The sequence below is a fragment of the Hoplias malabaricus genome, chromosome 11, assembly GCF_029633855.1.
Source record: "Hoplias malabaricus isolate fHopMal1 chromosome 11, fHopMal1.hap1, whole genome shotgun sequence".
Lineage (NCBI taxonomy): Eukaryota > Metazoa > Chordata > Actinopteri > Characiformes > Erythrinidae > Hoplias > Hoplias malabaricus.
The window spans coordinates 23,266,178-23,293,374 of NC_089810.1; the positions used below are offsets into that span (position 1 = coordinate 23,266,178).

General features: G+C 38.4%; 2 protein-coding genes across 6 annotated transcripts; both read left to right on the forward strand.

The window, feature by feature from the left end:
- Positions 1-1,234: 1,234 nt before the first annotated feature.
- On the forward strand, positions 1,235-11,560 carry rspry1 (ring finger and SPRY domain containing 1). 2 transcript variants are annotated; one of them, XM_066684201.1, is made up of 15 exons: positions 1,235-1,551; positions 3,391-3,909; positions 5,305-5,357; positions 6,360-6,472; positions 7,268-7,394; positions 7,862-7,920; positions 8,064-8,130; positions 8,215-8,346; positions 8,491-8,606; positions 8,691-8,834; positions 9,066-9,177; positions 9,525-9,627; positions 9,772-9,924; positions 10,071-10,175; positions 10,413-11,560. In XM_066684201.1, the coding sequence occupies exons 2-15, from the start codon at positions 3,548-3,550 to the stop codon at positions 10,507-10,509; spliced, it is 1,743 nt and encodes a 580-aa protein (XP_066540298.1). In that variant the 5' UTR covers positions 1,235-1,551; positions 3,391-3,547; the 3' UTR covers positions 10,510-11,560. The 2 variants fall into 2 exon arrangements, with proteins under 2 accessions (XP_066540298.1, XP_066540299.1); XM_066684202.1 differs by having other exon boundaries at positions 1,235-1,516.
- A 447-nt stretch (positions 11,561-12,007) lies between these two features.
- On the forward strand, positions 12,008-25,358 carry si:ch211-216l23.2 (uncharacterized protein LOC565061 homolog). Of its 4 annotated transcripts, none has more exons than XM_066685025.1 (10): positions 12,008-12,028; positions 12,611-12,701; positions 14,211-14,294; positions 14,923-15,005; positions 15,409-15,532; positions 21,943-22,142; positions 23,417-23,692; positions 23,995-24,177; positions 24,316-24,963; positions 25,053-25,358. In XM_066685025.1, exons 2-10 carry the CDS (start codon positions 12,628-12,630, stop codon positions 25,088-25,090), a joined length of 1,710 nt encoding a protein of 569 aa, XP_066541122.1. In that variant the 5' UTR covers positions 12,008-12,028; positions 12,611-12,627; the 3' UTR covers positions 25,091-25,358. The 4 variants fall into 4 exon arrangements, with proteins under 4 accessions (XP_066541122.1, XP_066541120.1, XP_066541119.1 ...); XM_066685023.1 differs by lacking the exon at positions 12,008-12,028 and adding an exon at positions 12,052-12,254; XM_066685022.1 differs by lacking the exon at positions 12,008-12,028 and adding an exon at positions 12,052-12,193 and having other exon boundaries at positions 25,053-25,356.
- Positions 25,359-27,197: the final 1,839 nt, after the last annotated feature.

Here is a 27,197-nt window from a genome sequence, read left to right on the forward strand (position 1 = left end):
GTTTTAATAGAAGATATCCAAGGTCAGAACAGAGACTGGTTTAACCGTTAGTTCAGTGGTAGAGGAGTAAGTGGTTCATAGAACCACCGAATGAGTGAATAGTGCTACCTCTTGCCAGGGGATTTTCTTTCTTGCAAATAACTTCTAAAAAGTTTAAAATAATAACCACAGATGGGGAAATTATGAGCACATGTGAAAGTCACCACAAAGTTGTGATTAAGAGTGGGGAAACTCCCATTTTTTAGAAGAATCCTGACTAATCATGTGCAACTGTGAGGAGAATTTTAAAAATGTATTTTATAATATAATATTTTAAAATTATTTTTCTAATTTAGCGTTTTGTTCATTAGTTTGTTTTTAAATACCTAACCTTTTGTCTTTTAAGTACCTAACTATTAAATATTTAAGACAAATTATAAGTTTTGTCTTAAGGTGTTTTTTTCAAAGCAGAGCCTTTTAGACTGAGGATTCTGGAATCTTTAAAAAAATGCCATTGTGTTTTAGAGATTACAACTCTGGATCCCCATGACTTTATTTGTTTTTGTAATGTCCATTAAAATGTCCATTAAAATTACATATTTAAAATGAGCTTCCAAAAAAAAAACACCTCTTAATGCCTTAAGTGGATGAGATGTATTACCTTCAATGCCTTCATTCAGTTTGCAGATCAATTCCTTAGCTTTGTGACGTAAGAAACTTAAATGTCTCAATTTTCCTATTTTTGAAAATTTATTTTAAAGTGGAAATGCTATGTCATGGCACTGATGGCTTATAAACAACACCACACGGACAAGTTAACCAACTAAAAAAGTTTTCACTGGTGTGGGATTTTAAACATTTGGAAATATTGTCACCCTTATGAGCACAGACTTTTTGATTCAAGAAATACAAAGCAATTTGATTAATCTCATGTGAGTTGTATATCATATAATATAAATATAAATATAAATATAAATATAAATAAATAAAACGCCCCTAATAATGATAATAATAATACTAATAAAGTAATACATATTATCATCATCATCATCATCATTAATTAAAAAGTTATAATAATCGTTAAATCGGTAAATATAGCTAGCTACTTCCTTGGGGAAAGATTGGCTGATCGGGGTCCTTGTCTCCGGGATCATTATTGTGGTGGTAGTGGTATAGTTTGTTGTTAGGAGGGGTTTGTGCTGGGGGAGGAGGAGGTGGAGGAGGTTTCTGTATAAATATGTGATGAGCTCACAGCTCGGCTCTGACTGATCTTTCGCGATTTTAGCTCACTAGCAGCTCTCACAGTTCATGAGGCCAAATCTGGAAATCCTGGGATATCCTCGTGTCCTGAAAAAACGTTTTTGTTCTGTGCGTTTGTGAGACAGAGGAGGGATATATTATGTCAGAAGCTGAACAAATGTCTGTTACGGACTGCCTGTCTGTTCGTGAATGCAGTCGCGCAGAAGACTGTTAACATTAGCTCGTTAGCTTCACTGAGACACTTCCTGTAGCGCTCGGGTTGGGCCTGAACTCTTGAGTAAGAACTGCACATCTCTTCTCTTTCTGTTACCGGTGGGTAACTTATTCAGCTTTTACTTTATTTGATGCTCTTTTCTCGCCGTTCCTGTTCAGTAAATTGTTTTAAATCTGTGTATATTTATCAGTTTTCCCCATTTCATGTGCTGAGCTCAGAGCTAGCAGCCAGCTATCTCGAATTAAAACTTACATATTTAACCGTGTTTACTGGACTGACTAAGTTCAACAACAAGCCAAAGGGAGGTTAACATGCTGCTTAATAAACGAACCTCAGTGAAACAGTTTTCAGGCGGTAAATAAGAGCTGTTAAGATTAATTCATTGGAGAAGGCTGGATGAATATTAGCTAACGCTTGTAATACTACGGTGGATATTTTGTGATGTTGCTCAGAGAGCTTTGGGCAGGCATCTAAATAATTTTTTTATTTATTCTTTTTTTTTTTTTACCGTGAAATAATTATTTAACCCAAGTCTGACAGGGAGTTTATTTCTATAAATCTTTTGTCTTTTAAAATATTTAATCATTTAACATTTTTTTAGCATAATGGATGTTGTTAGTTGTTACTACTATAACTTTTCTCAAGTTAAGCTTTTTCTAAGGAAGCAACTGCTTTGTAAGATATTTTGTCTAATTGAGCTTTAACTCCCTCAGAATTCAGCTGAATATTTTATGTTTTTTGATGTTCACAAACTTTGCACTTGTAGTTGAAAATGGGGTAATTCTTAGTCAAAGGCCCCTTCCACTGAAAATTGTTTTTAACCATGTTAACAAGTTAGAAATATTTTTATACTTTAGAAGATGTATCGTATCATGAGCAAAATTTAACAGTCAGTGACAGTGAAAATCTAGCAAAGTCAGATAGCTAGGGTTTCTGAGGTCATAAATGTAAGGAACCAATCCCATTAACTTCATGGGTGGGGCTTTTGAACTTATGGCAGATCGTGGAGTAGAAATATAGGTGATGACTGATAACGTGTTCATAGAGCTGGATTTTCTGGACATGTGTTGAAGTATGATAGTATTTTGGATAATGGTAAAGTTTGATGGAAATAAGTTCTTTAATATGTATTTTTGATGAACAGTACATTTTTAGAGGATTAATCGATGACCAGAGGGTGACTTGAAATCTCCTGTTACCATTTTATGCTCTTGTTCAAGAAAGCCATGTTGTAGATAATGATTTCAACAAATGGTTAAAACATGTCTGCTGACATACAAAAGAGCTTATCATATTTTAAAAGGCCTAATATCCTAAATGTGTTTGAATACATATTTTTCTTTGTTTATTTAACGTAGTTTTATGAAGCACATACTGAAATCTTATTTTTTTGGGTGATAGATTTCCCTTTTATACTTAAGAATGAAATACAATATTTTATTGCTGTGCTTTTTCAATATAAATGATCTTGTTTTAGTCTGTTCTGTGTTGTGCGTCATTAAATGGGCACTCTGAACTGAAGCCCTCCATATAATGTCATTATGAATGAACAGAGCTCAACTGCTGTAAACTGACAAGATGATTACGTTTAAACGTGTTGTTTTTTGGATGCCATTGCAAAAACATTGACTTATACAGCCTAGGTTTATACATGAATTGGAATAATTATTTTATGGTACAGTCTCTTGTTACATGTTTTAATTGTTTACATACTGTATCATACTTTATTTAATGATACTTGTCATAAAGGCTATTATTTAAGTCTAATGTCAAGAGCTGAAAGTACAGTGTCCATAATAATGAAAGGAATATTTATGCTCTGTTGTTACAGCTGTCTTACTGTGCCATTGAACAAGTTTTTTTTCTGGTGGCAGACTATTTTAAATCAAACTGTTTAACATCTGGCTGTATAATCATCAGTGTTTGTATCCATGCAGGAGTGAAGCTCTTCCTGGTGTAGGATGCATGTTGACTCCAGCAGTATCACCGTGGCTTTGCTTCGCACAGCTGCTGACTGTTTGCAGTAGCACAATGATTGACATCCATATGCAGCCTGTTCCGAGGCGCCTCCCTAAGTCCTTCAAATGATATGATATGATAGTAGCCACCTGGATTGCATTCTGTGCCAGCAGGAGCCTTGCGCGGGTTCTACGCCTTACCGTAGAACAGCTGCGAACTGTAGAGTTCTGGCCAAGCCTTGTGGGCAGTGGAGCCATGGGGAACAGCTGTGTGTGCCGACAGGACAGTGATGTGGAGGAGGGAGCAGCGCCTCGTCGGCAGCTGAGACGGGTGGATAACTCGTCCACTGAGCCCCCAGAGGCAAGGAGCAGCCGACCCAGGGACCCTGTAAGACCACCAAGAAGAGGCCGGGGGCCACATGAGCCACGGCGGAAAAAGCAGAACGTGGACGGTCTGGTGCTGGATACACTGGCCGTCATCAGGACTCTTGTGGACAAGTGAGTAAACATCAGCTTTTATGACTACAGCAAGGGAAGATGTAATGTGGGTTATAATTCTGTGAAATGTAAAGTGTCCTTAAAGAAGTCCATTCATAGAATTACTTTTTTTTCTTTTTTTTTTTTTTTGTCTGATTGACTGTAGTTCCTCATTATTTTGGCACCGTTTTCCATTTTGGGGAAACTTGTCTATCTTAAGAAAAAACGTCTCTTACTGATCTTTAATGATAAAGGCATTACTTGTTTATTCACTTTATTTTCTCACAGCCTTGCTTTTAAACTCAGTATATTATTGAAGCCTAGAGAATGAGCCAACATAAGCTGCTCCTCATGTTTGTTTTAATGCAGTGGCATTGTTTGAGCCACCATTATTTTTCTGTACGTTCTTTCACCTTCCCACACGGTCAACCTACACGGATATCCACCAGCCGACATTAATATTCCCCCGCTGCATGCGCACTAAAAGATAGAGGTTTGATTCTGTACACTGGTTCAGAACCTGGGAGGGCAGGTATCGGGTTTGCTGCTTTTTTTTTTTTTTTTTCTCTCTTCTCTCACCTTTGCCTCGTTATTTTCAGTATACATTTTAGAGATGCTTAATCGTTTTAATTCACACCTGCCACCCACTTTGACCCAGAAACTCTATTTTACCCAACTTTACTTTGTCATCTGTGCTTTTCCTCTCTGAAGGATCCGTTCTATCCTGGAAGTGGAGTTAATGATAAAAGAGAAGAACAGCATGTGGTGATAGTTAATAGATGTGAATCAGTGACCTCAGCCCTCATGTCCTCTCATCATTACTCACTGGGCTGCCTGAGTAACCAGGCTCCAGAGACTTTGGAAGATAAGCCTTTCCTGTCCCTGCTGCGCCTATGCAGCTCAAGTTCATTTTCTGGTTTAGACCCCTCACTAACATGGGGCCTGTACTATACAGACTTCAGATTTATGACATGGATAACGGAAACAATAATGCTGCATTGTGTAGCTTATTACTTCTCCTGGAGCCTATGTATCAGTGCTGTCCCAGAGGGCTTTTCTCTGAGAGAGTGCAGCTGTCGCCGCACAAATTTACCATTCTAAGAACAGTTAGGGGGATGGATGTGGACATCCTGCAGACAAAACAACCTGAGAAGTAGAAGCTGCAGTGACCTGAACGTGTCTGCTCTCTTTTAGTTATCCATTTTTTTATATGTATATATATTTTTGCCAATTATACCATTAGGATTTCATAATCTAGATTTTTCAAATAGGACACTAATATATGGTTCCAAGCACTTGAAGGCAGGCAAGCCAGAGGATGGTCATCCTAGGTTTTGGTTGAAAAAAGCTAATTTGTTCAGTGTTGGCTTGATTTGATTAATTGTGCTTTAATATTGTTACTTTTTTGTGTTATAGTGATCAAGAGCCCCCTTACTCCATGATAACATTGCACGAGATGGCAGAAACAGGTAAGAGAAAACGCAAAACAGACCCCCCCCCATAGCTTTTAGCTGCCTTCACAAACTTTTGTTATCTCCGTGACTGAACTGGAGTTCAGCTTAGGCTGTCTTCCCATTGCCAGTCCCTGCTTAAATAATTAGCATGTCACCCAAGTAGCGGAAGCTGTCAAAATGCCAGAATATCAGACACTACAGGCCACAGCCTTTTATATTGGTCCTGGACTATATTGTCATTGTCATGGTGATGCTAGACCTCCCTCTCTGTTGATCTGCAGTTTTACTGCACCCTTAAGTCCCTTAGTTTTAATTTCAAGCTAAAGTTTGTATGGTATGTGCCTGAAAAACATTTGTTTTTCTGGGTCAGCTTGCAGTTTGTTGGAGATAAGTGCACCACTTCTTTCTTTGATCACATGGATGATAAGCTTGCAGAAACTCTGCAGAAGTGTAGCAAGTTTCCTGCAATTCTTATTATTAACATTCTTTTGTCTAGCCGTGACTCTTGATCATTCCTAAACCCCCCTAGTCATTGCGGGGTTTCTTATTCAGAAGGCCAGTTGGCTAGTGTATGGATCTTCCTGGAGAGCAGAATTTGGCTGAGACTTAGCTGGTCTTCACAGCTGTGTTCTGTCTCTCTCTCGTCAGGTGGTTGGTCACCAGATTGTGGCGGCAAGAATGTGTAGAACAGCTTGAACAGCTCACAATAGTTTTTTGTAAAATGGCCACTATTGTCATTCGGACATTTCTTATTGGGCTGTATTGAGTGTCTGAACAATTTGCCTTTTAAGCTCTGAATCAGTTACTTTGAGTAGCCTATTTGAATGTATTCTGATGGTGATTTACCAATTATCACATTTGGAGCAGCTTAATGATTGATTTATTTTGAAGATGACACTTCTTGCACTGCAACGCTTGTCATTGTTGCACAGTGTATATAGTAATGGATCACAAGCATTCTTTTCTTACATAACAGGGACGTTCATAAATACTGTGCACATTTTATTGTCTTTGTAGATGACGGCTGGCTAGAGGTGGTGCAATCTCTGATTCGAGTAATTCCTCTGGATGACCCACTGGGTCCGGCTGTTATCACCCTGCTGCTGGATGAGTGCCCTCTGCCAACCAAAGTGAGTATAAAATGCGTCCTACATGCTTACCAAAATAAAGACTTGGAGAACTTGAGGCATGTTTGCATTCTAGGTGTGATCTGATAGCTCAGATGAAAACCTACATCATATTAACAAACTTACAAAAACCATATTGTTAATATTGACTTAGACAAAAAGGTGATGCTTATTGGCATGAGAAAATCACACTGGTGTTTCAAATTTGGAGAAAGATTTGGTGGATGGCAATGGATTCCGTCTTTCCACTTGGCGGCCAGCTTGGCCACACCCCTGGGCAATTAATTGCACTTTTACAAGAACAAAAAGTACAAATGTTCAAAAATTTATTTGAAAGGAATTCCTTTTATAAATATTGCATAAATAAACCGTAGAAATTGTTTCTAATGCCACAAAACAAGTAAAGAACAAGGCTGAATACTGTGCATGCCTCATATCGCCAGAATGACTGTGGGCTTTTCTTGCTTGTGGTGTAATCAGCAACCTGATTAGCATTATTTACTAAATGATGGGAATTCCTGTAAACAGACAGCACTTTAAGTGTTACAAGCTGTTCTATTCATTTTTTTCTCCTTTGTTGTCTTCATTGAGTTAATGCTACTTTCGTTTATGGCATTTATATTTATTTTGCCTTGGACTAATCAGAAATATGGTTTACATATTGAAATATAAATATTTCAGTGGCCTGTTTATTCAAGCAAATCTCATTCTAAATGACGCTGACAAGAAACCATGCTTGCAATATAATTTGTTTTTTTTTTTCTTATGTTTTCCTCTTTCCTTATGTTTGATGCCCAGGATGCTCTACAAAAGTTGTCAGACTTGTTGAGCCTCAGTGGCTCTGTGGCTCGTCAGGATGCCCTAATCCCCGCCAAGCACCGCAACACCACTGCTGTGCTGGGCTGCCTAGCTGAGAAACTTGCTGGTAAGCAGAAAAATCTCAAACAAGTCCAAAATTACCATCTGCATATGTGTTTGTTTTGAAGAAACTGACTTGATTCCATCCAAACAGACATCTATATATAATTCATGCTTATGCATGTGCAAATAATAAAATACTAGATCTTTTAAAAATATCTTTAATGGTGCAAATATGGATCTGGCCTTTCCTAACTGCAGAGAAAAGGCTTAGTCTGCAGCCATACAAGTTGCACTGGGTGTGTTCTGCATGCTGCAGCCTCTAGAGTGCTCACCAGATCTGTCAGATCATGAGCACAGGTCTCAAAGAAACAACCCCACCTCCCAAAAAAAAAACCCCAAAAAAATGGGCACCTAGGGATTTCTGCCCATTTCTTGCTGTCAAGTAATTTGTGTCATGATGAGCTGATTCTGCCTGGTAGCTAAATGTTTCACCTAATTTCTGTCAGTGAGTCTTTACTCTGTGTCACACAGGTCCAGCTAGCATTGCACTCCTCAGCCCAGGAACCCTGGAGTATTTACTGGAAAGCCTGGTGAGAGACTATTTTGACACGGGACTACTCTCAGCATGTGCTGATGCTTGCATAATCATCAAACATACTGTCATAAGACTGTTCAACAGATTCCAGTTTCACTCATTTGTGCTTGTCTTACATATATTTGTTTTAATTTCCAGAGTTCCGAGGCCCACCCTACTGTAATGCTCTTTGCTCTCATTGCACTGGAGAAGTTCTCCCAGACCAGTGAGTGTCCAAATTTTGCATTTTATTCCCTCCTCATTTTAAGTCATGAGGTATGGTCTTAATTTATGGTTATCGTTCTTGTAGGTGAGAACAAGCTGACTGTGTCTGAATCATGCATCAGTGATCGGCTAGCTGTCTTGGAGTCCTGGGCAGATCACACCGACTATCTTAAACGCCAGGTTGGCTTCTGTGCACAGTGGAGCCTTGACAACCTCTGTGAGTTCCTGCAGAATTTTTAAATTCACCTACTATTTTAGTTACCACTCTGCTCATTTCTGTATAGCTCACCCAGAAAAGATTTATAACATCAGTTTTACTTGTAATGTGTAACCAGTTCTCATATTTAAACTTCATGTCTAGTTTTAAAAGACGGTCGCCAGTTCACTTACGAGAAAGTCAACCTGCACAACATCAATGCCATGCTTAACAGCAATGATGTCAGTGAATATCTCAAGATCTCCCCCAGTGGACTTGAGGTGAGTGCAGAGCATTAGGAATAAGCAATCTGAGTGTACTACTGAAAATGAACAAATATTCACTAGTGCATACTTGTTCCACAGGCACGGTGTGATGCATCATCTTTTGAGAGTGTGCGCTGTACGTTCTGCGTAGACTCAGGGGTTTGGTACTATGAGGTCACAGTCATCACCTCTGGGGTCATGCAGATTGGTTGGGCCACCAAGGACAGCAAGTTCCTCAACCATGTACGTCCCTGCTTCAGTCATAAGCTGCAAAGAAATACTTTTTGTAATCTAGAAAATAATGAACTCTATTTAAACTGATTTTCATAAATTAAGGTTTTGATAGTTATGTCAGTACTGATACCTTTAAATTCTTTTCAGTCTATGCTTAGAATCTGCAATTGTGTTTTGTGTGCCATAGTGCGTTTTAGCCAAATATTATATAGTTACGCTGTTACCGTGTATTTGTGATAGGAGGGCTATGGGATTGGAGATGATGAATACTCGTGTGCATATGACGGCTGCAGGCAGCTGATTTGGTACAATGCTCGCAGTAAGCCTCATTCTCATCCCTGCTGGAAAGAAGGTTGGTGTAATGTTGGTTAACGTTTAGTTACTGTTTTCACATTCACAGTAGGAGATGACAAGTTACAAATGTCACCTCAAATTTGTCTTGTGGGTGTTTTCAAGGTTGCTCCTGTTTTTCTCGGCATGTGGGCATGTGCACACTCTAGCCTTTGACAGGAAAATGTAAAAGATGTATACTAAATCACATTTTTAAGATTATTTTATATAATTTTTTTTTTTTTTTAATGCTTATTTCATTTTTTGCTTCAGTGTTATGCTGCATATGCATGAAGTTTACTCTTGTATTGCTTTGAAGCACTTTTTAGTTTTTGGAAGGAAGTGTAGTTAATATGCTTTGCTCTACAGGTGATGCTATAGGATTCTTGCTGGATCTCAGCAAGAAGCAGATGATTTTCTACCTGAATGGACACCAGCTTCCTCCTGAGAAGCAGGTGTTCTCCTCTGCCACGTAAGCGAACAAGACTTATTTCCTCTCCACTTTTCCAGAGTGCAGTTGTCTGAGCACAAACTTCTGTTGTAAGGCAGTGAGTCTTAATGCAGGATGTTTGCTTGTTTTGTTGTTCCCTCATTCTGATTGACACTGTTCTTTCAGGTCTGGCTTCTTTGCAGCTGCCAGTTTCATGTCCTATCAGCAGTGTGAGTTCAACTTTGGATCAAAGCCCTTCCGCCACCCCCCTTCTGTTAAGTTCAGCACCTTTAATGAGTTTGCCTCACTTGCATCAGATGAGAAGATCATCTTGCCCAGGTTTGTTTAGCTATTTGAAGCTAAGGGAAATTTGAAATCTAAAATCACCCTCAAAATGCAGCTGCTGTGTGAGTGTACCTCGTATGTAGAAGTCTTGTATTACTCCACTTATAAGAGTCCCTTTCTTTTCTCTGTCCAACTCGTAGACATAGACGCCTGGCCCTTTTGAAGCAGGTTAGCATCAGAGATAACTGCTGCACCCTCTGCTGTGACCAGATGGCAGACACGGAGCTGAGACCCTGTGCTCACAGGTACAGAACATATAAATGTAGAAATAGTTTGTGGATTAAGGGTGTAGAAGAAAATGTTTTGGATAATACATTGGAGCTCTTTTTTTCTGGTTATGGCAAGTTGAAAAATAACCCCTTTACGCATTTTCCCTTTAATTTTTATGACTACATACTTGCTCAGCATGAAGTTTTGTAGTCATGTTTCACCTACTTTCTGCTACCTATTTTAACAATGTTTTGTCTCTGCCATTTCTGTAGTGGGATTTGTATGGAGTGTGCCTTACAGCTGGAGACATGCCCCTTATGTCGACAGGACATTCAGACACGAGTCAGACTCATTTCCCATGTGTCCTGACAAAAGTCCAGAAAACCAGGGCATGGACATTCCCCTTAGCTTCCATCCCATCCAGCTCCCTCTGTCCAAGAAATCAACCTGACCGATAGAATCACGAGGATGTTTCAGGATTGGAGGCTACACATCAGAATGCTGTGAGGAAGGATGGATGGAACCTTCCTTTGCTGTAAGGAGAGAAGGAAAAATGTTTTTTTTTTTTTTTTTTTTTTCCCCATCTCTTAAAGGAAGGAACATGCCTACCAGATGGCCAGTCCCTGCCAGAAAAGATGAGGGCTGAATGAAAACTGGAGTTTCTGAGAATTTCAAAGCATCATTACCAGAAACACGCCATAAAATGCATGTCTAACTGTACAGGCATTGCATACACAGTCAGCCTAGGACACTCCCCACAGGCGCTGATCAACGGTGCCTGCATAGCTCTGTATTCAGATGTGTTAAATGTATCTGTGACTCTTCTCGTTTTAGTCTAACTAAACCTTAAGGCTCAGCAGGAAGGACTGCAGTTCCTAACCACTTTACTTTTCAACAACGATGCAAATGCCTGACTCTGAGGCACAGATTGAATCTAATGTTCTTCATCCTCTCTCTGCCTCTGCTGTACTTTGAATTGATTGTGGGTTGATTTCCTTGCATTACCAGTAGAATGGAAATCTTGATGAATTGAGAAGCTGTGATTTCCAATGGTATTAAACAGATTTTCATTGTACAGAATGAAAATCCCATTTAGTGTCCAAAACAAAAGTCATAAAATTCCAGAGAAACTTTGGCCTGCAGTAATACAAGGTTCAGGTTGCAGTAGTTTTCATCAAATGACCTGAGAGACTTGATCATTTGTCTTGCTTACCTTGATTATTTAAGGAGGATGCACATATCTATTGCTTGGATGCAGAGAGCAAAATGTGAACTCTCTGAAAAGGTAAATGTGAGGAGGCTGAATCATAAGAGCTCCCAAAGATCAGACAAGTGTGACTGAATTAAGAATTGTTCTTTTTCTGAACTGTGATGTTTGTAATAAATATGTTTTGTGTTGCATAATTGTGTGTTGGGAATGATTTACAGGTCCCTAAGAACCTGAAAGGCATATCCTGAAACCACTCTGTGCCATTTGGTTTAAGATTCCTTGATAGCCAGTTCCTAAATCAAATTGAATCAAGAGAATGATTAAAATAAGGACACTGTCTTTTGATGGGAAGTACTGCGTAGCATATTCTTTGTGGTCCAGTTTGCAAGATAATTTTCAAGTCGGGGCTGGGTTTCCCAAAAGCATCCTAGAACAAAGTCCAAGTCCCTAAGTGTCATTGTCAATGAATGTCATGCTCAGCAATCTCTCCCCCTGTTAAGATGCTCTTAACACCAAGGTGTTTCTGGTAAACTGGGCCCAGTCCTATGAGTTGCTTCGCATCTAAGTTGTGCTATTATTGACTCAATTTAAAACCGAGTTATAAATGGTTTGGAAAAGACATTGATCTATAGGTTGAAGACAGGAGTGGTTTTCACAAAGAAATGACAGCAGATGGCGGTATGAGTTCCGGGCTGTGATCCGGTGGAATAAACATGCTCTAGCTTAGGCGACGTTACGAAGAGCCCACTGATAGGCAGCGGTTTTAATTTATTGTTTTAACGTTGACCTCGATTATACTAGCTACATACAGGCTTTCATTTAACACTGGCAGCGTTGGATTAGGTAACGTTAGTAACTGGATATAAACACTTAGTCGCCGAGGAACTGCATGAATTAGCTGCGGGTAATTTTAGGCTAAATTGCTAGCTATAACGTTAGCTACCAGCAGTTGGTATGGCTTCCTTGTCATTTGTTTTTAAACTTCTGCCAGAACTGTGTAATTTCAGTAATTTGGGCCGAGACGTAGTTTAGTATGAATATACATGCCACTTTGTGCATAAAGGTTCTGGTCATTTCATTTAATATCCGCTAGCCTAGCGCACTACAGCACATTTGCAGGCTCGCTAACTAGCATTATATTTAGCTACACTACTAACTCAAGTGGTTGTAAGTCATTTTATCCCAAACGCTTAGTCAGGCTAGGTTAAAACACACTGTTGTTTACTGTAGTTTGCTCTGTATCATTGTATTTCTCTTCAGAGTGAGCCCGTGTCTCGATGTCTTCGTGGGCGCAGGGCTCTGCGGGCAGACGGCCTCACAACACTACCAGCACCACCAACCCCAACGGCGGGTACGAGCACTTCATACGCCCTGATAAATTAAACTTAACTGCGATTAAACGAACGGGCATAAAATTCCTAAAAAATGTGCTAATCTTTTAAAAGTAATTTCCTCTGTACACACATAGGTTTGCATTAATTTGGACCGCTTAAACGTATTAAAATGAGGTGTATTACATGCATATATACATGTTTATTATTTCCAAGAAATAATGTAATGCTTTAAAAGTGACATAGATTTAACAATCCCAGTAATTGAACATGTGCAGTTCTATTAATATGCAATTAATCTCCACCCTTCTGCATTTTGCCTACTGCTCTCAAGTCCTGCCACACAGTTTTAATATGTTTATGATGTAAGAGGTTCTGGCTGTCTTAATCTATTTGAGACTGTTTCAGAGCAGAAATGACAGGTGCTTTAATGCTTATTTTGCACATGAATTGTCTTATAGAATACGCCACAAAGATAAGTTTACAAGGTTAAAATCACAATTTTAACTAGAGGATCTTGATTTAATTACAGCCCCTTTCTTATAACTCTACCTAACACAAACAAAGCCATTGTGAAAAAGGACATATCCCTGCATAAACATTATAAATCCCTGTTCTCATTGTCAAGCTGATGTAACATCTATATCAGGTGGCAGTGATTTCTTTAGGGACATATTGTTGATTATAAATAGTTTGCCAATTCAGGAGCATTAAAAAAATTCCATATACTGTGTGTCCTTTCACTGATTTAAACTGAACATCAGTCATAGGTCAGAGCAATGTATTCTAAGCTACAAGATCAGTTATTAATAATGTTTAAAACAAGAATCTTCAAATTCAGAGAAAATCTTCAAATTGTCTATTAGTTGTCATGAAGATTTTATGTAGATATCATACAGCTTTATGATCATTGCCATGCATGAATGTTTTACCAATCTATTTTAAATGGGAACAACCTAATGGAATGGTGTGTTCTCCCCGTGTCTGCATGGGTTCTTCCGGGTGCTCCGGTTTCCTCCCACAGTCCAAAAACACACGTGGATTGGTGACTCAAAAGTGTCCGTAGGTGTGAGTTTGTGTTGCCCTGTGAAGGACTGGCGCCCCCTCCAGGGTGTATTCCTGCCTTGCGCCAAGTGATTCCAGGTAGGCTCTGGACCCACCGCGACCCTGAACTGGAAAAGCAGTTACAGATAATGAATGAATGAAACGTATATGGTTTTAAAGAAAATTTTGCAAATACCTGCTAATAGGTGTGGAGTCCACTGTAAAAAAAATTTCTGAAGGCCGATTTAGATTGGAGAATGTAGACTTTCCAATGATTCCAGGTAGGCTCTGGACCCACCGCGACCCTGAACTGGATAAGCGGTTACTGATAATGAATGAAAAGTTTAAGAAGAATCTTTGGGTGCTTTTGTGTGCTTCACATCAGTGAAAACTTGCTTCTTATGTTTATATTAACTTGGGCGTTGGTACATATTTTTAAAATATGATTTATAAAATAAAATATAAAAATGTTTGTTTTTTCGTAGTGGAGGGAAGCCTCTTCGAGCTTTCAGAAGACAGCCTTACCCTCCCAGAGAGGAAAGGATAGGTGCACACCATGAATCAGAAAGGTAGTTACAACAGTTTTAAGTACTTTTCTTGTGTGAGCTTACATAATTTAAAAAAAAAAGTATGTAAGTGATTTGCCAAATGGGGATGACTTTTTGGGGATGGGGAAGGTTTTTTCCTTATTTATTTTTAGTTTCAAATGTTTTTGAATGTTTTATATAAAATGGAAAAACATTTTGAATTATTCATAGTTAAAATGTCATATTTAGTTTAAATTTGTGTCATGAAAAAGTCAAAATTTCAAATATTCCTAAAAGACTCACAAACTGCCAAACACAACCCTGAGGGTGCTGCCCAATAAAGATTTGGGCATTTTGATTACATCATACTTTGGTTGAGTAAAGTGCTGACAAATTTATTTGAAATACTAATCATGTTTAAAATCAAAATGTTTTCACCACTTCTTAAAGTAGAATCATTTAGGACTACACCACACAAGTTAACAAATTTAAAACCTGGTTTAATAGACAGTTTTCTAGACACCAATTGAATTTGATACAGAAGAAATAAGAATGTTCACTGGATATCTTCAGGTTCAGTTGCACTGAATTGTAGTGGATGTAATAGTGCAAATTATAGTTGATAGCTAGTTACTGATGTTAAATGTTTTTACTCAATTTTTATTTGCAGCTATGAAAATGTGGAAAGGCAGGAGGAGTTCTCTGGCACAGCAGATTACGAGGCATATGACCATTTGTCCCATCAGCCCAGTGGTAATGATCTTGAGTGATATTTTAAATATATTATTTTAGGGCTGGGCGATACGGCAAAAGTACATACTCAAATCTTGAGGCAGTGAATAAACTAGAGGCAATTTTATGAAGTAATGTTCCTGAAAAGCCTTCAGAATCCAGCAATTTCCCTGTGATGGCGTATCGTGGACAAATTCTTAGCGTTCACGATCTAATATCTTCATATTGCACATCCCTATATTATTTATTATATGTGTATATGTGTTGCTATTTGTTTTCTGAAAAAGCTTTCTTGCAGTTGCCAGTACATGCATCACACGGACAACTAATATTTTAGAATTCCTTGTTTATTCTGTGCCCAGTGTTAGGGTTGGACCTTGAAATCTCATCTATATTTTAAATGTGTTCACCTGTATTCCATCAGCTGCCTCGTCAAGTGGAGAGGAAAGGCGCAGTACGCTGTACCAGAGATTTTACAAGCAGCTTTATGGAAGTGGGGCCAGGAAGCTGGCTGACTGTGTTGTGCTGTCTGTGAATATCCAGAATTTGTGAGTATCTTCCACACCATGAAATACAATGATTTACAAATAAATAAAAATCCATTATTTTAATATGTTCACAATTTCAAATTCTCAGTGAATGCTTGAGAGAAAATTGCTGGTTTGAGTGGGTTGCATTATTCAGTGCAAGCATTACCTGCTCATGCTGTGCAGAAAATATGGGAGATAAAATAAATAATAATAATTAGTGTAATTAAACAAAAAGTCATCAAAGACATTGTATCCATTCCCACAAAAATGTTTCAAATGATGTAAAAACATTATTTATTTTGAAACCTAATCCACATAGTCACATTTTATGGGTTTTTTTTCTACTGCATGGAACCTACACTTGGCTCAACTTGGCTTGGCTCTTTTTGCATTTCCACTGGCAAAATTGTGATGTATAAACCCTACAGAGCGCTGATTGGCCAGAGACATGTCAATCACCACGAAATGCAGAGCTCATTCAAATCCAGCACAAACCACCACTTTTAAAATCTCTTAAGTTACAGCAGTTTGTACATTTATTTTTATTGGACTAAATGGCAGCTATAATTACCTCGAGTTTTGAAGAGGTTTAAATGCTTCTTGCAAAGATGGCAGATGAAAATTTCCAATGAAATTCGAACATGCAACAAGGAAAACTGATGACAGAACTACATTTACCGCCATTGTTGTAGTGGTTTTCAAAGCCCACAATTCCCATTAGAGGTTTTGCAACGTCACCATCTCCATTTTGCAGGGGAGCCGTGCTAGTGGAAAAGCGACAAGCTTTAAGTGACCCATTCTTTATATTCCTTTGAAAATTCAATGGCAACAAATAGAAAATTATATGATGTTTGGCAAAGTTAACGTAACATCTGTTTTTCATGGACTCATCTGATGGTTATATAATACAAATACTGGTATCCGGCCTTATCTTACACTAAGATATTTGTTTTATAGGATTTCCTTAATCTTTTACAATATTGTTTCCAGTAGATACAAGATATTTAAAGGAGCAATTTGTAACATTGACACCAAGTCTTTAAAATCGGAACTATAATAAAGTTTCAAAACAGAGGAGAGAGCTGTCTGCCTCCTCCCCAGATTTGAAGCTCGAGCAGGTTGCCAGTTTGAGGAAAACTGAAAGAACAAGCAAGAGACGAGTTTTTAGAACTTGGGCCATTATAGAATGTGCCATAGTCAACACATTTACACAGAAAAGTGTTCATGATTTCACTAAAACATCTATCTACGCAAAAAGAGTGAACATGCGGCTGCCATTTCCCTGCATTTACAAACCTTTAATGTCCAAATCCACCTGAAGTATTCTGACTAGACAAGGCTGGTTTTACTTATTGATTTTCCCTTCCACCATAAATGTCGATAAAGAGGCAGATCTTATCCACAGTTTTTGCTCCACCTTAAAGAGCTTTCAAACTTTTTGCAGCAACTGTTATTCCACTTTATCCATTTATATCACACAAATCAATTTTCAATTCAACCAATTATTCACAATTTTCATATTAAAGCATTTAGTTCCACCTTAAATGGGTCTTTTTAAGAGTCTTATTTGGTTTTTTTCTCTAGCTTATTGAATGCTCTTTTACACCTTAAACATCTATGCAAAGCAGAAGCTAGCGGCAGGATTTAAAAACAAAGCTCATTTTGAAACACTTCTTATTTCCCATTTTATCCATTTAAATCACACAAAGTGTACACCATGTCACTGAAACATCAACCTACTTGTAAAACGCTTATATTTGCTGTGTACTACCAAGCTTGATCTCTCCATTCCACCTTAAACAGGCGACTATGCGAGGCTTTTCAAACACAATTCTTTCTGCTTAATTTGTTTAAAACACACACACATCACAGAGAAACACACACAAATCTGCATACATTTCGTTAAAACAATGGTATTTACACTTTTCAATCATGCTGTTATTCAGCTTCTTTGTATAAAGCACAGTCCTGACACCTTTCAAATATCGCTGTGCCTCACTTTCTTTATATAAAACACAAAACCTATGGCGTTTACCCCTTTTAATCTATTCATAGGCATCAATATTTATGTATTTTTTCAGATATAATTTCGTTACCTGTTAAGGAGAAAATAAGCCAGCTCTGGCAGTGTCACTTTTGTGTAGTGTTGCTTCATCTAAACTGCCTCCACTTTTCAAACACAAGGCCAATTTCCTCTCATTTTACTCCATCTCTGGTCATGGAAATTTTTAGAAGGGCAGTGGGGCGTTTGGGTCTGGTAAAATATAACAATAACTCTGTCCTCTTGGTCATTTCATGGCTGAGTGTTTGTAGACCTGGGCACACGGTGGACTGTAAAATGATTGGACAGAGGGCAGGATCACAGGTAGGACCTGGGAGGGCGGGACCACAGGAGCTCTGCACCAGATTGGGCACTTTTCAAGGACAATATCCTGCTTTAGCAATGCTATGGTTTTCTTAATGTATGATCACACACCCTGGGCATGTTATGACTGAGTACAGTAAATATCTTACAGATTGCTCCTTTAAAAGCACAAATTCTTGTTTATATGCATTTTGAAAAAAATTGTACCTTTACGGAAACATGTTTTTTGATTGGACAAATTGTGGTAGCTGTCTGATCGCATTAATCATTTGTACTTTAATGTACTTAAAGACCATCTGAATAAGTTGGGTATTCTTTTGTAAAGGGTTTAAAAGTTGTTTGCTCCTAAATGATGTGCAATTACTTAGGCTCAAATTTCATGTCCTGAATGTTGGATGGAGTCTGATAAAAGCTAGTTTAGCTCTTTAATGCAATATAGAAAATAATTAATAGTCATATTGATGATTGGATGATGACCTGCTTCTAGGTTATATGGTAATATGTTAAATTAGAAAATCATAGCATGATATATTATATTGTATCCAGGTAATAATATACAGTGTTAACTCAATATGTCAGTCATGATGCATATTATTCTATATAAAGAGCCAAATGGTCTTAGAGTACAATACTTAGTATATAATAAAATAAATTTATTTGTCAAAGTTTGAACTGTAAACGAATGTCTCTTAGTAAGTTTTGTTTAATTATTCAAGTAAGAATTATAGAGGAAACAAGTGGTTCCACAAAAAAATAATCAAAAACTTTAATGGCATGGACATCATTCACTTACATAGTAAGTATGAATTAATTTTTATTAAAAAAGAAACATTGCAATATATGTAAACTTCCAGGCCCACAGTCAATACTTTTGTGTTCTTTTTAAAAAAAAGGTTATGGTGGATGTTTTCAATTTAAAAAAAAATCACCAGCAAAGCTCATATCATGTTAGTTGACCAAGCAGATTCTGCTTATATTATTATTGTTCATTCTTAGAAGTATACATTTTGTCATGTTTATATGACAACATAATTACAATTAAATACACACGCATATAACAAAACATATTTACACTCTAGCAATAGTTTCTTTCTCTTTTTTGTGTTAAGGAATATCAAACAAAAACAGCAGAAATATAAACAGTTTGTTCCTTTCTACAAAGCAAGACAGGAATGAAAACCTTTCAACATATTCAGTTGAAAAAAATTATTTTCTATATATAAACATAAAGGTAATGAAATTAAAAGTTTTGAAAGTTTTCTTGCTTCAGCAAGCTATAAATGAGAAATAATTTATTAATAAATTATTACAATATACCAATATTTGTATTTGAGTATAGTTAGTACATTTAAAATTATTGCATTCTTGGTTATTTAAAATGCTTACAATAAGTAATAAAAATATTTAAATTTTAAACATGTTATAACCTTAGCCAGTAGTTTTCTGAAAAAATAAAATGTGTTTATTTTAATATATTATATATTATATATATATAATTATATATTATATATTATATATTATATATATATATATACACACACACACGTGGGGTTGGACAATGAAACTGAAACACCTCTCATTTCAGTGTGGGAGGTTTCATGGCTAAACTGGACCAGCCTGGTGGCCAATCTTCATTAATTTGTTAAAAAGCACAGTTTTGCTCATAAATATTGCACACAACATTATGGGTGACATACCAGAGTTCAAAAGAGTACAAATTGTTGGTGCATGTCTTGCTGGCGCATCTGTGACCAAGACAGCAAGTCTTTGGGATGTATCAAGAGCCACAGTATCCAGGGTAATGTCAGCATACCACCAAGAAGAACAAAACACATCCAACAGGATTAACTGTGGACGCAAGAGGAAGCTGTCTGAAACACATGGGAGAATTAAATGTGCACCTCAACTCTCCTGTTTCCACCAGAACTGTCCGTCGGGAGCTCCACAGGGTCAATATACACGGCCGGGCTGCTATAGCCAAACCTTTGGTCACTCATGCCAATGCCAAACGTCAGTTTCAATGGTGCAAGGAGCGCAAATCTTGGGCTGTGGACAATGTGAAACATGTATTGTTTTCTGATGAGTCCACCTTTACAGTTTTCCCCACATCTGGCAGAGTTACGGTGTGGAGAAGCCCCAAAGAAGCGTACCACCCAGACTGTTGTATGCCCAAATTGAAGCATAGGGGTGGATCAGTGATGGTTTGGGCTGCCATATCATGGCATTCCCTTGGCCCAATACTTGTGCTAGATGGGCGCGTCACTGCCAAGGACTACCGAACCATTCTGGAGGACCATGTGCACCCAATGGTTCAAACGTTGTATCCTGAAGGCAGTGCCGTGTATCAGGACGACAATGCACCAATACACACAGCAAGACTGGTGTAAGATTGGTTTGATGAACATGAAAGTGAAGTTGAACATCTCCCATGGCCTGCACAGTCACCAGATCTAAATATTATTGAGCCACTTTGGGGTGTTTTGGAGGAGCGTGTCAGGAAACGTTTTCCTCCACCAGCATCACGTAGTGACCTGGCCACTATCCTGCAAGAAGAATGGCTTAAAATCCCTCTGACCACTGTGCAGGACTTGTGTATGTCATTCCCAAGACAAATTGACACTGTGTTGGCTGCAAAAGGAGGCCCTACACCATACTAATAAATTATTGTGGTCTAAAACCAGGTGTTTCAGTTTCATTGTCCAACCCCTGTATATATATTAAAAACATACTCTCACAGATTACTTGAAATGGTCATGTTCCCAAAGTTATTCTTCTATACTGCTATACTACCCCTGACACACATTTTGGCTCTGAAAAATGTCTCAAACATTCCGTTAGGAATTAGTGACATATTTTGTCCAGATAAAGAAAAAAATATGGAATTAATTTTAAGGATAAAATGATGGAATCACATTTTAATCTTTTTCTAAAACAAATACTGGTACATATCTAATAAAAAATTAATTTTTATTTAGAGTTTCAAGACCTTAAACAGTTGGATGCATCTAATTGAAAGAAAAGAAACCCCCAATAAGTTTTACCAATTGAAAGATTAGAAGTGTTAAATAAAATCTCTCAAAAATGAAATCCAACATGGAGTGCAATTAAAAAAAAAAAGGAATGTTGCTCGTGTTCAGCTATATGAAATAAGGAGTGGGAGGTTGACATGTGGATTGGTGCGGCGTCTACAGTAATGGTAACAGTATTTTGTGGTAAAGAGAGAGATCTGCTCACCTATGCTCATTAACTTTGGGTAATGACAAAAAATAATGAGGTTGCGGCTACAAGCAGCTGAAATTAGTTTTCTCCACAGGGTGTCTGGACTCTCACTTAGAGATTGTGAGGATTTCGGACATCCGCGAAAGACTCGGATTGGAGGTGCTGCTCCTCCACGTTGAGGGGAACCAGCTGAGGTGTCTAGATACCTCCCATTTTTCTTCGATCTTTCGTAGACTGTAGGCTTGTTGATAATTCAGTAATTTTTCAAGATGATGCATGATGGCATAGAGCAAAGATTTTTAAAGCTTTTCTAAAAGAAAGGATGATCACCTCAATGACACAACCAGCAAACCATCCAGATCGTAATCTGAAGAGAATAATCAAATTCATTTCACTGCTCCATGTTGTGAAGCCGATCTGTCCTTTTCTATTATAGAAAGTTGCATCAAGGCTGTCATAAAAGCTCTAGTAGAGAGCAGCAAATGAAGATTTTATTGATTCCACATTTTTGTCTTCTGCTTAATCTGGATAAAACATCCTATTAATTCAGATCATTTGGTTTGTATGAGGTGTGGTTCACAAGGCCAAAATGTTCAGCCTTTAAACAAACGTTTGTGTCATATCTTTTTATTATATCTTACAAAGTAAAAACGCTGCGTAAATCTAAGAATGGTTTTTTTTCCCAATTTTTGCCAGGGGTAGTATGTCGTTAACTTAGTCTTTAGCCTTCCATATTTTATACACCAGGTAGCACAAAAATGCTTCGTCTTCCCGGCCACATGTTTAAACAGTTCCCCCTGGTGCATGGAGGTCAATAACAAGCTCTCTTCTTCTTCTTTCAAAGGGATTACCCCAAATCGTTAGGCCACTGTTTGCAGGAGCGTGGCCTCTCGGTGGAAATGCTTTACCTGCAGGCGGAGTCAGGCCTGACCCGGGCCCTACAAGATGTCCGCTCGGACGGTTCCCCCTTATGTATTCTGGTCGAGCAGACTAATGTAACTCTGTCCTCGTGCACAGTAATCATATTTTCAGAGTCCCTCAAAAGTAAGTCCCCACAGCTATTATTTTTCGAAACAAAAGCAATTTAACAAGTCATAGCCTTAGTATATATCAGTATAAAATATATTGGTTGAGTGGTGGGCATTTTATGATAATATACCCAGATGGTATGTAATCAACTCTGGTCAGGTCCAACTTGATTAATTTTAGAATACACAATTTCATATGATGGTCACTAATGCATTAAATAGTAGTTTCTGTTTTGAGGTGTCATTGTGCTGGGTGTAAAATAAAATACAGTAACTGCATCAAATAAACAAGCATTCAAACATGAATAATTAATAATTTACTTAATCATTTTCAACCCCTACATGTTTTAAAAATATTAAACTATGAAAACAAACTACTGTCTAAACTTTAAATTGATTTAATGCACTGTAATTAAACAATACCAAAAGATTAACACATTTTTACTAAATGATATTTTTTAAGTGGTGGTTTACAATTTATTTCCACCAGTGTGTCACCTGGGTGTCTAAAAAAATTAATAAATGGTTATAATTTACCATTTAACTGTTTTGTTTTGCTGGCAAATAATGTACCAATCAGTAATGTAACATACGCCTCGTTTATTAAAGTAACCAATTTCTCATGCAATATAGTGATTTCTACCTCGAGGATGCTTTACAATTATGCTTTTCCCTAATCATTAAAATTACATCCACAGACCAAATAACTGAAAGAGGTTCTGAAACTTTCCTTTACTATTTATCACAAAATTGATGCCCATCGCTATAATACTAAGATAGATTTGCTCTAATATATAAAATAAACCCACACCATCAAAATCATACAATTTACTGCTCTTATAGCCATTCACACTGTAACTGGTAAGTGCATAAATCCAGTTTTGTGTTGCTTTTTTATCTTTCATTCCACACCACAAACCTGTAAAATACTCTGGAATGATAAACACTTGGCTCGATATTGAAAACTCAAGTTATTTTTAGAGCTTATAGCACATCAAAACCGCTCAGTATTAAACTATTTCTTACTACGTGAAGCTATTGCTGTTCATATAAATGATGGCTTCTCCTTCATGCTGTTTACAATAATAACCAAACTATGTTTAATACAAATCTCATCATACCTCTACTCCCTCACAAACAAAATCATGAATGAATCAAAATAAAACAAACTAATTATCAAAGAAAATCCATAAAATGTTGGGCACTGACACGTTTCTGCTGCTCTCATAGAACGCACCATATGTGACCCCCATTTTCTCCCTTGGCTAAGTCTCTGTTACTCCCACACAGTTCACCGTAACATGCCCAAAGACCAGGCCATGGAGTTTGTCATGGTGGAGTTTGGGCGTCTGAGCAGTGCCAGACGACAGCGTGACCCTGAGGAGGCAGCAGCACGGGCGGCAGAGCTGACCGATGACTACCTAGAGCGGGTCAAGCTGGAGTGCCACTTTGTGCCTTCCAATTTGCAACACCTGCTCCTTCTCATGGCTGATGGCCTATACCTGTACCCAGAGGAGCTGGCCTCCATTGCCGAGTACATACAGAATCGGCAGAACCATCTGCAAGGTAAGTAGACATGGAGTTCTCCTGCTGGATATAATGACGCTTGTCATCTTGATTCTATAATTGAAAACAAGGTTAAAATATGCTGAAATATAAAAAAATATTTTCAGCAAATTTTAATGCAGTATATGAACTTTGTTCCTGAGTTCAGTACATTGGGGGGAAAAAAAGAAAATAATAATAATGATGATAATAATACTAAAATTAATTTTAAATCATGTTGCATTGCCACCTGAAAAATGATATATATATATTTTCTAAAATGTAGTAGAGCTAACTGTTGTTTTGCCTCTGTGCCACCCCAGAGTTACCCAGAGAGGTAGATAGTGCAGTGACTCCTGAGACACTGAACAGTTTTCCTGCAGGTTTGGGGAAACCGCCACCCCTTCTACCTAATTCAAAAGTTCCCAATCCACCACTTAGTAAGCACCCGACTACTCCTGCAAGCATAGGCGAGCCACCTCAGGTTCATCCAGTGGGTGCATCAGGTTAGTGGTTATATACATTTTTTTATTATTATTATTAATTTATCTTTAAAATAATGACAACACCATGTAGAGCCTTCATCTCCTTCATGTTTTAATGCATTATACACAGTGATTTGAATTATCTCTGTAATCTTCCAGATTCCTATCCGAAGACCAAACCTCCTCCTCTACTGTCCATAGATGTTCTTCAGGAAACTCCTCACAGGCCACCTGTCCCTCATGGCCCTGCTGGTGTACTTCATGACCATTCTGCCCCTTATGAATATCCCTCTCATGGTCCTCCTGATGCTCATGGCCCAACTGACACTCCTGATCCTCATTGCGTACCTGCCCCTCATGATTATTCTTCTCCTCATGACTACCCTGCCCCTCATGAGTATCCTCATGCTCCTGTTGGCCCACATGGTCCTCCTCCCCGACATGGCCCTCCTGCCACATATGGTTCCCAAACTCCAAGAGGTCCTCCGGTTCAGAGAGGTGCTCCAGCCCCACGAGGACCTCCTGTCCCCCGTAGTATACTAGCCCAAAGAGCACTTCCAGATCCTCATGACTCTCAACCTAGACAAGGTCCACCAGGTCCTCATGGTCACCCTGCTACACACGGATCTGCAGACCATGGACCCCTTGACTTTGATCCGTGCCAAGGTCCCCCAATCCGTCATCGACCTCCTCTTCTTCGTGGGCCATCTCAGAATGGTCCTGGTGGACCTCGTGGTCCCCCACCCCCACATGGTCCTAGAGGACCTCCACCTGCACTCCGGAGCCATCAGATTGGGAACCCATCAGGTCTGATTATATGTTCTGAAAGTGTTTTAACAGCATAATGCTGAAGAATTTTACATGATATTAATGTTGAGTTTCTCATGTGTTTCTAGGCCCATCTCCACGCCCTTTACGACGCATGCGGCCCTGAAACTCTCAGGATGTCTGCAGAGAACTGAAGCTAGTGCAGCCACGTCGGTGTATTCTAGATGTTACTTCAGTGTTTCTGTTGGTTTTTGCTTTGTATATTTTGCTTTTATACATTTTCTCTTCAGTCTCATTTACTTGTTAGTGGCAGGAATTACGTGTCACATTTTATTAAAAGTCAGTCTGTATTTCACATGCCTTTGAATTCTTTGTTCATTTCTCTTTACATATTTTAAAATGGGAAATACTGTAAAAAAAATACTTTCACATTAAGGATCTGGAACATACCAACCCACAAATTGTGAAATAAGACCACCCAGTCTTTTTGTGGACTGCCAAGCTCATAGTATCCAACTGTCACCACAGTGAATTCTGATTTTGCTCCACTTCTGACTTCAAGTGAGGAGACTTTAGAAGTACCCTGCCATTTCATCTGAGCATCTCTAGTCATTACTGGACCTGTGTTTTTTTGAGAGTGCAAAGATAAATTGTGTGAAGCGTGGGGAAAAATAAATTAACGAGGATAAACTCTGCGATATTCAATATTACCGTCCTAAATTACTTAATATCTCCTGATTCTAGTGCAGTACTCCTAATTTGTGGGTGGAACTGACTTTGATAGCTGGATGACAGGTAGCTAGATGGGATCATAAATTTGATGCCTGTCCTCATTTCACCACTACCTTTCGGGCTCAGATTTTGCATATTGCCTTGTCTGTATTGGTTGGCTCTCCCTTTTCATTTCGTTGAAATCCGTATTAGTGACTAGGTTGGCTTTCATTGCTTCCATTTTATAAAAGAAGATTGACGCAGCTTTGTTTTCTTTAATTTTTATTGTCATTTAGGTATATACATATACATCTCAATAAATTAAATTATCATCCAAAAGTAAATTTCAGTAATTCAATTCAAAAGAGTGAAACTCAGATTTATTACAAACAGTGATCTATTTCAAGCCCAAGATCTACTTCAAGCCTGCAGCTTGTCTGCATTGTTGGGTTTGGTGTCTCTTCTCTTCTTTATGACACTCTATGGGGTTAAGGTCAGGCGAGTTTGCTGGCCAGTCAGACACAGTGACAGTGTGGTTATTAAACCAGATATTGGTACGTTTGGCAGTGTGGACAGGTGCCAAGTCCTACTGGAAAATGAAATCTGCATCTCCATAAAGCTTGTCAGCAGAGGGAAGTGCTATAAAATTTCCTGGTTGTTGACTTTGATCTTGATATAACACAGTGGGGGCACAGTTAGTTTCGCACTCCTGGACCTGGAGGCTGTGGGTTCAAGTCCTGCTCCGAGTGACCGTGAGAAGTTTGCGTGGGTTTCCTCCCACTGTCCATAAATTTTTCAACGGCCTTTTCTTGACAATCCTTTTAAAGCTGCAGTTCCCCTGTGCATCTTTTTCTACCACAGATTTTCCTTCCACTCAATTTTCCATTCAGCAGTCTTCCCCATGATTGTGTAGCCTACTGAACCAGACTAAGGGGTCCATTTTAAAGGCTTAGGAAACCTTTGCAGATGTTTTTTGTTTATTATTCTAATTTTCTGAAATAACTTTTGGGTTTTCATTGTCTGTAAGCCATAATCATCATAAGAAATAAACGCTTAAAATAGATATATGAGGTTCACTTTTTGAATAGAATTCATATTCTAATGTACTGAGATACACCTGTACATTACGGTTGTGGTGGTTGCTTGCCATTTCCTGCGGTTGGGAGGTCAATAGTTTGCGTGGGTTTCCTCCGGGTGCTCCGGTTTCCTCCCACAGTCCAAAAACACACGTTGGTAGGTGGATTGGCGACTCAAAAGTGTCCGTAGCGCCCCCTCCAGGGTGTATTCCCGCCTTGCGCCCAATGATTCCAGGTAGGCTCTGGGCCCACCGCGACCCTGAATTGGATAAGCGGTTACAGATAATGAATGAATAAGAGTTTCTAATTTGTAATTCACTAAACGAGGCTATTGTTAATTGGGTCATTTACAGGTAAGAATCTGGGCTGAGATTTTTCCAACAATAGAGTAATTCTAAAGGGTGTAACAGGCACTGCTAGCTTCTCTTCACATTTTGTCTGTTTTATCTGAGATTATTTCTTAATGTAGTAGAGCTAATGCGTTTG

What these genes read in the sequence shown, in the direction of transcription:
- rspry1 (XM_066684201.1), top strand. Translation starts at nt 3,548, where the DNA reads ATGATAGTAGCCACCTGGATTGCATTCTGTGCCAGCAGGAGCCTTGCG. An exon ending in GTGGAGCCTTGACAACCTCT is followed by an intron (nt 8,347 to 8,490) that starts GTGAGTTCCTGC and finishes CTTCATGTCTAG; the next exon opens with TTTTAAAAGACGGTCGCCAG. An exon ending in CAGGTGTTCTCCTCTGCCAC is followed by an intron (nt 9,628 to 9,771) that starts GTAAGCGAACAA and finishes CTGTTCTTTCAG; the next exon opens with GTCTGGCTTCTTTGCAGCTG.
- si:ch211-216l23.2 (XM_066685025.1), top strand. Translation starts at nt 12,628, where the DNA reads ATGTCTTCGTGGGCGCAGGGCTCTGCGGGCAGACGGCCTCACAACACT. An exon ending in TTTGTCCCATCAGCCCAGTG is followed by an intron (nt 15,006 to 15,408) that starts GTAATGATCTTG and finishes GTATTCCATCAG; the next exon opens with CTGCCTCGTCAAGTGGAGAG. An exon ending in TCGGCAGAACCATCTGCAAG is followed by an intron (nt 23,693 to 23,994) that starts GTAAGTAGACAT and finishes GTGCCACCCCAG; the next exon opens with AGTTACCCAGAGAGGTAGAT.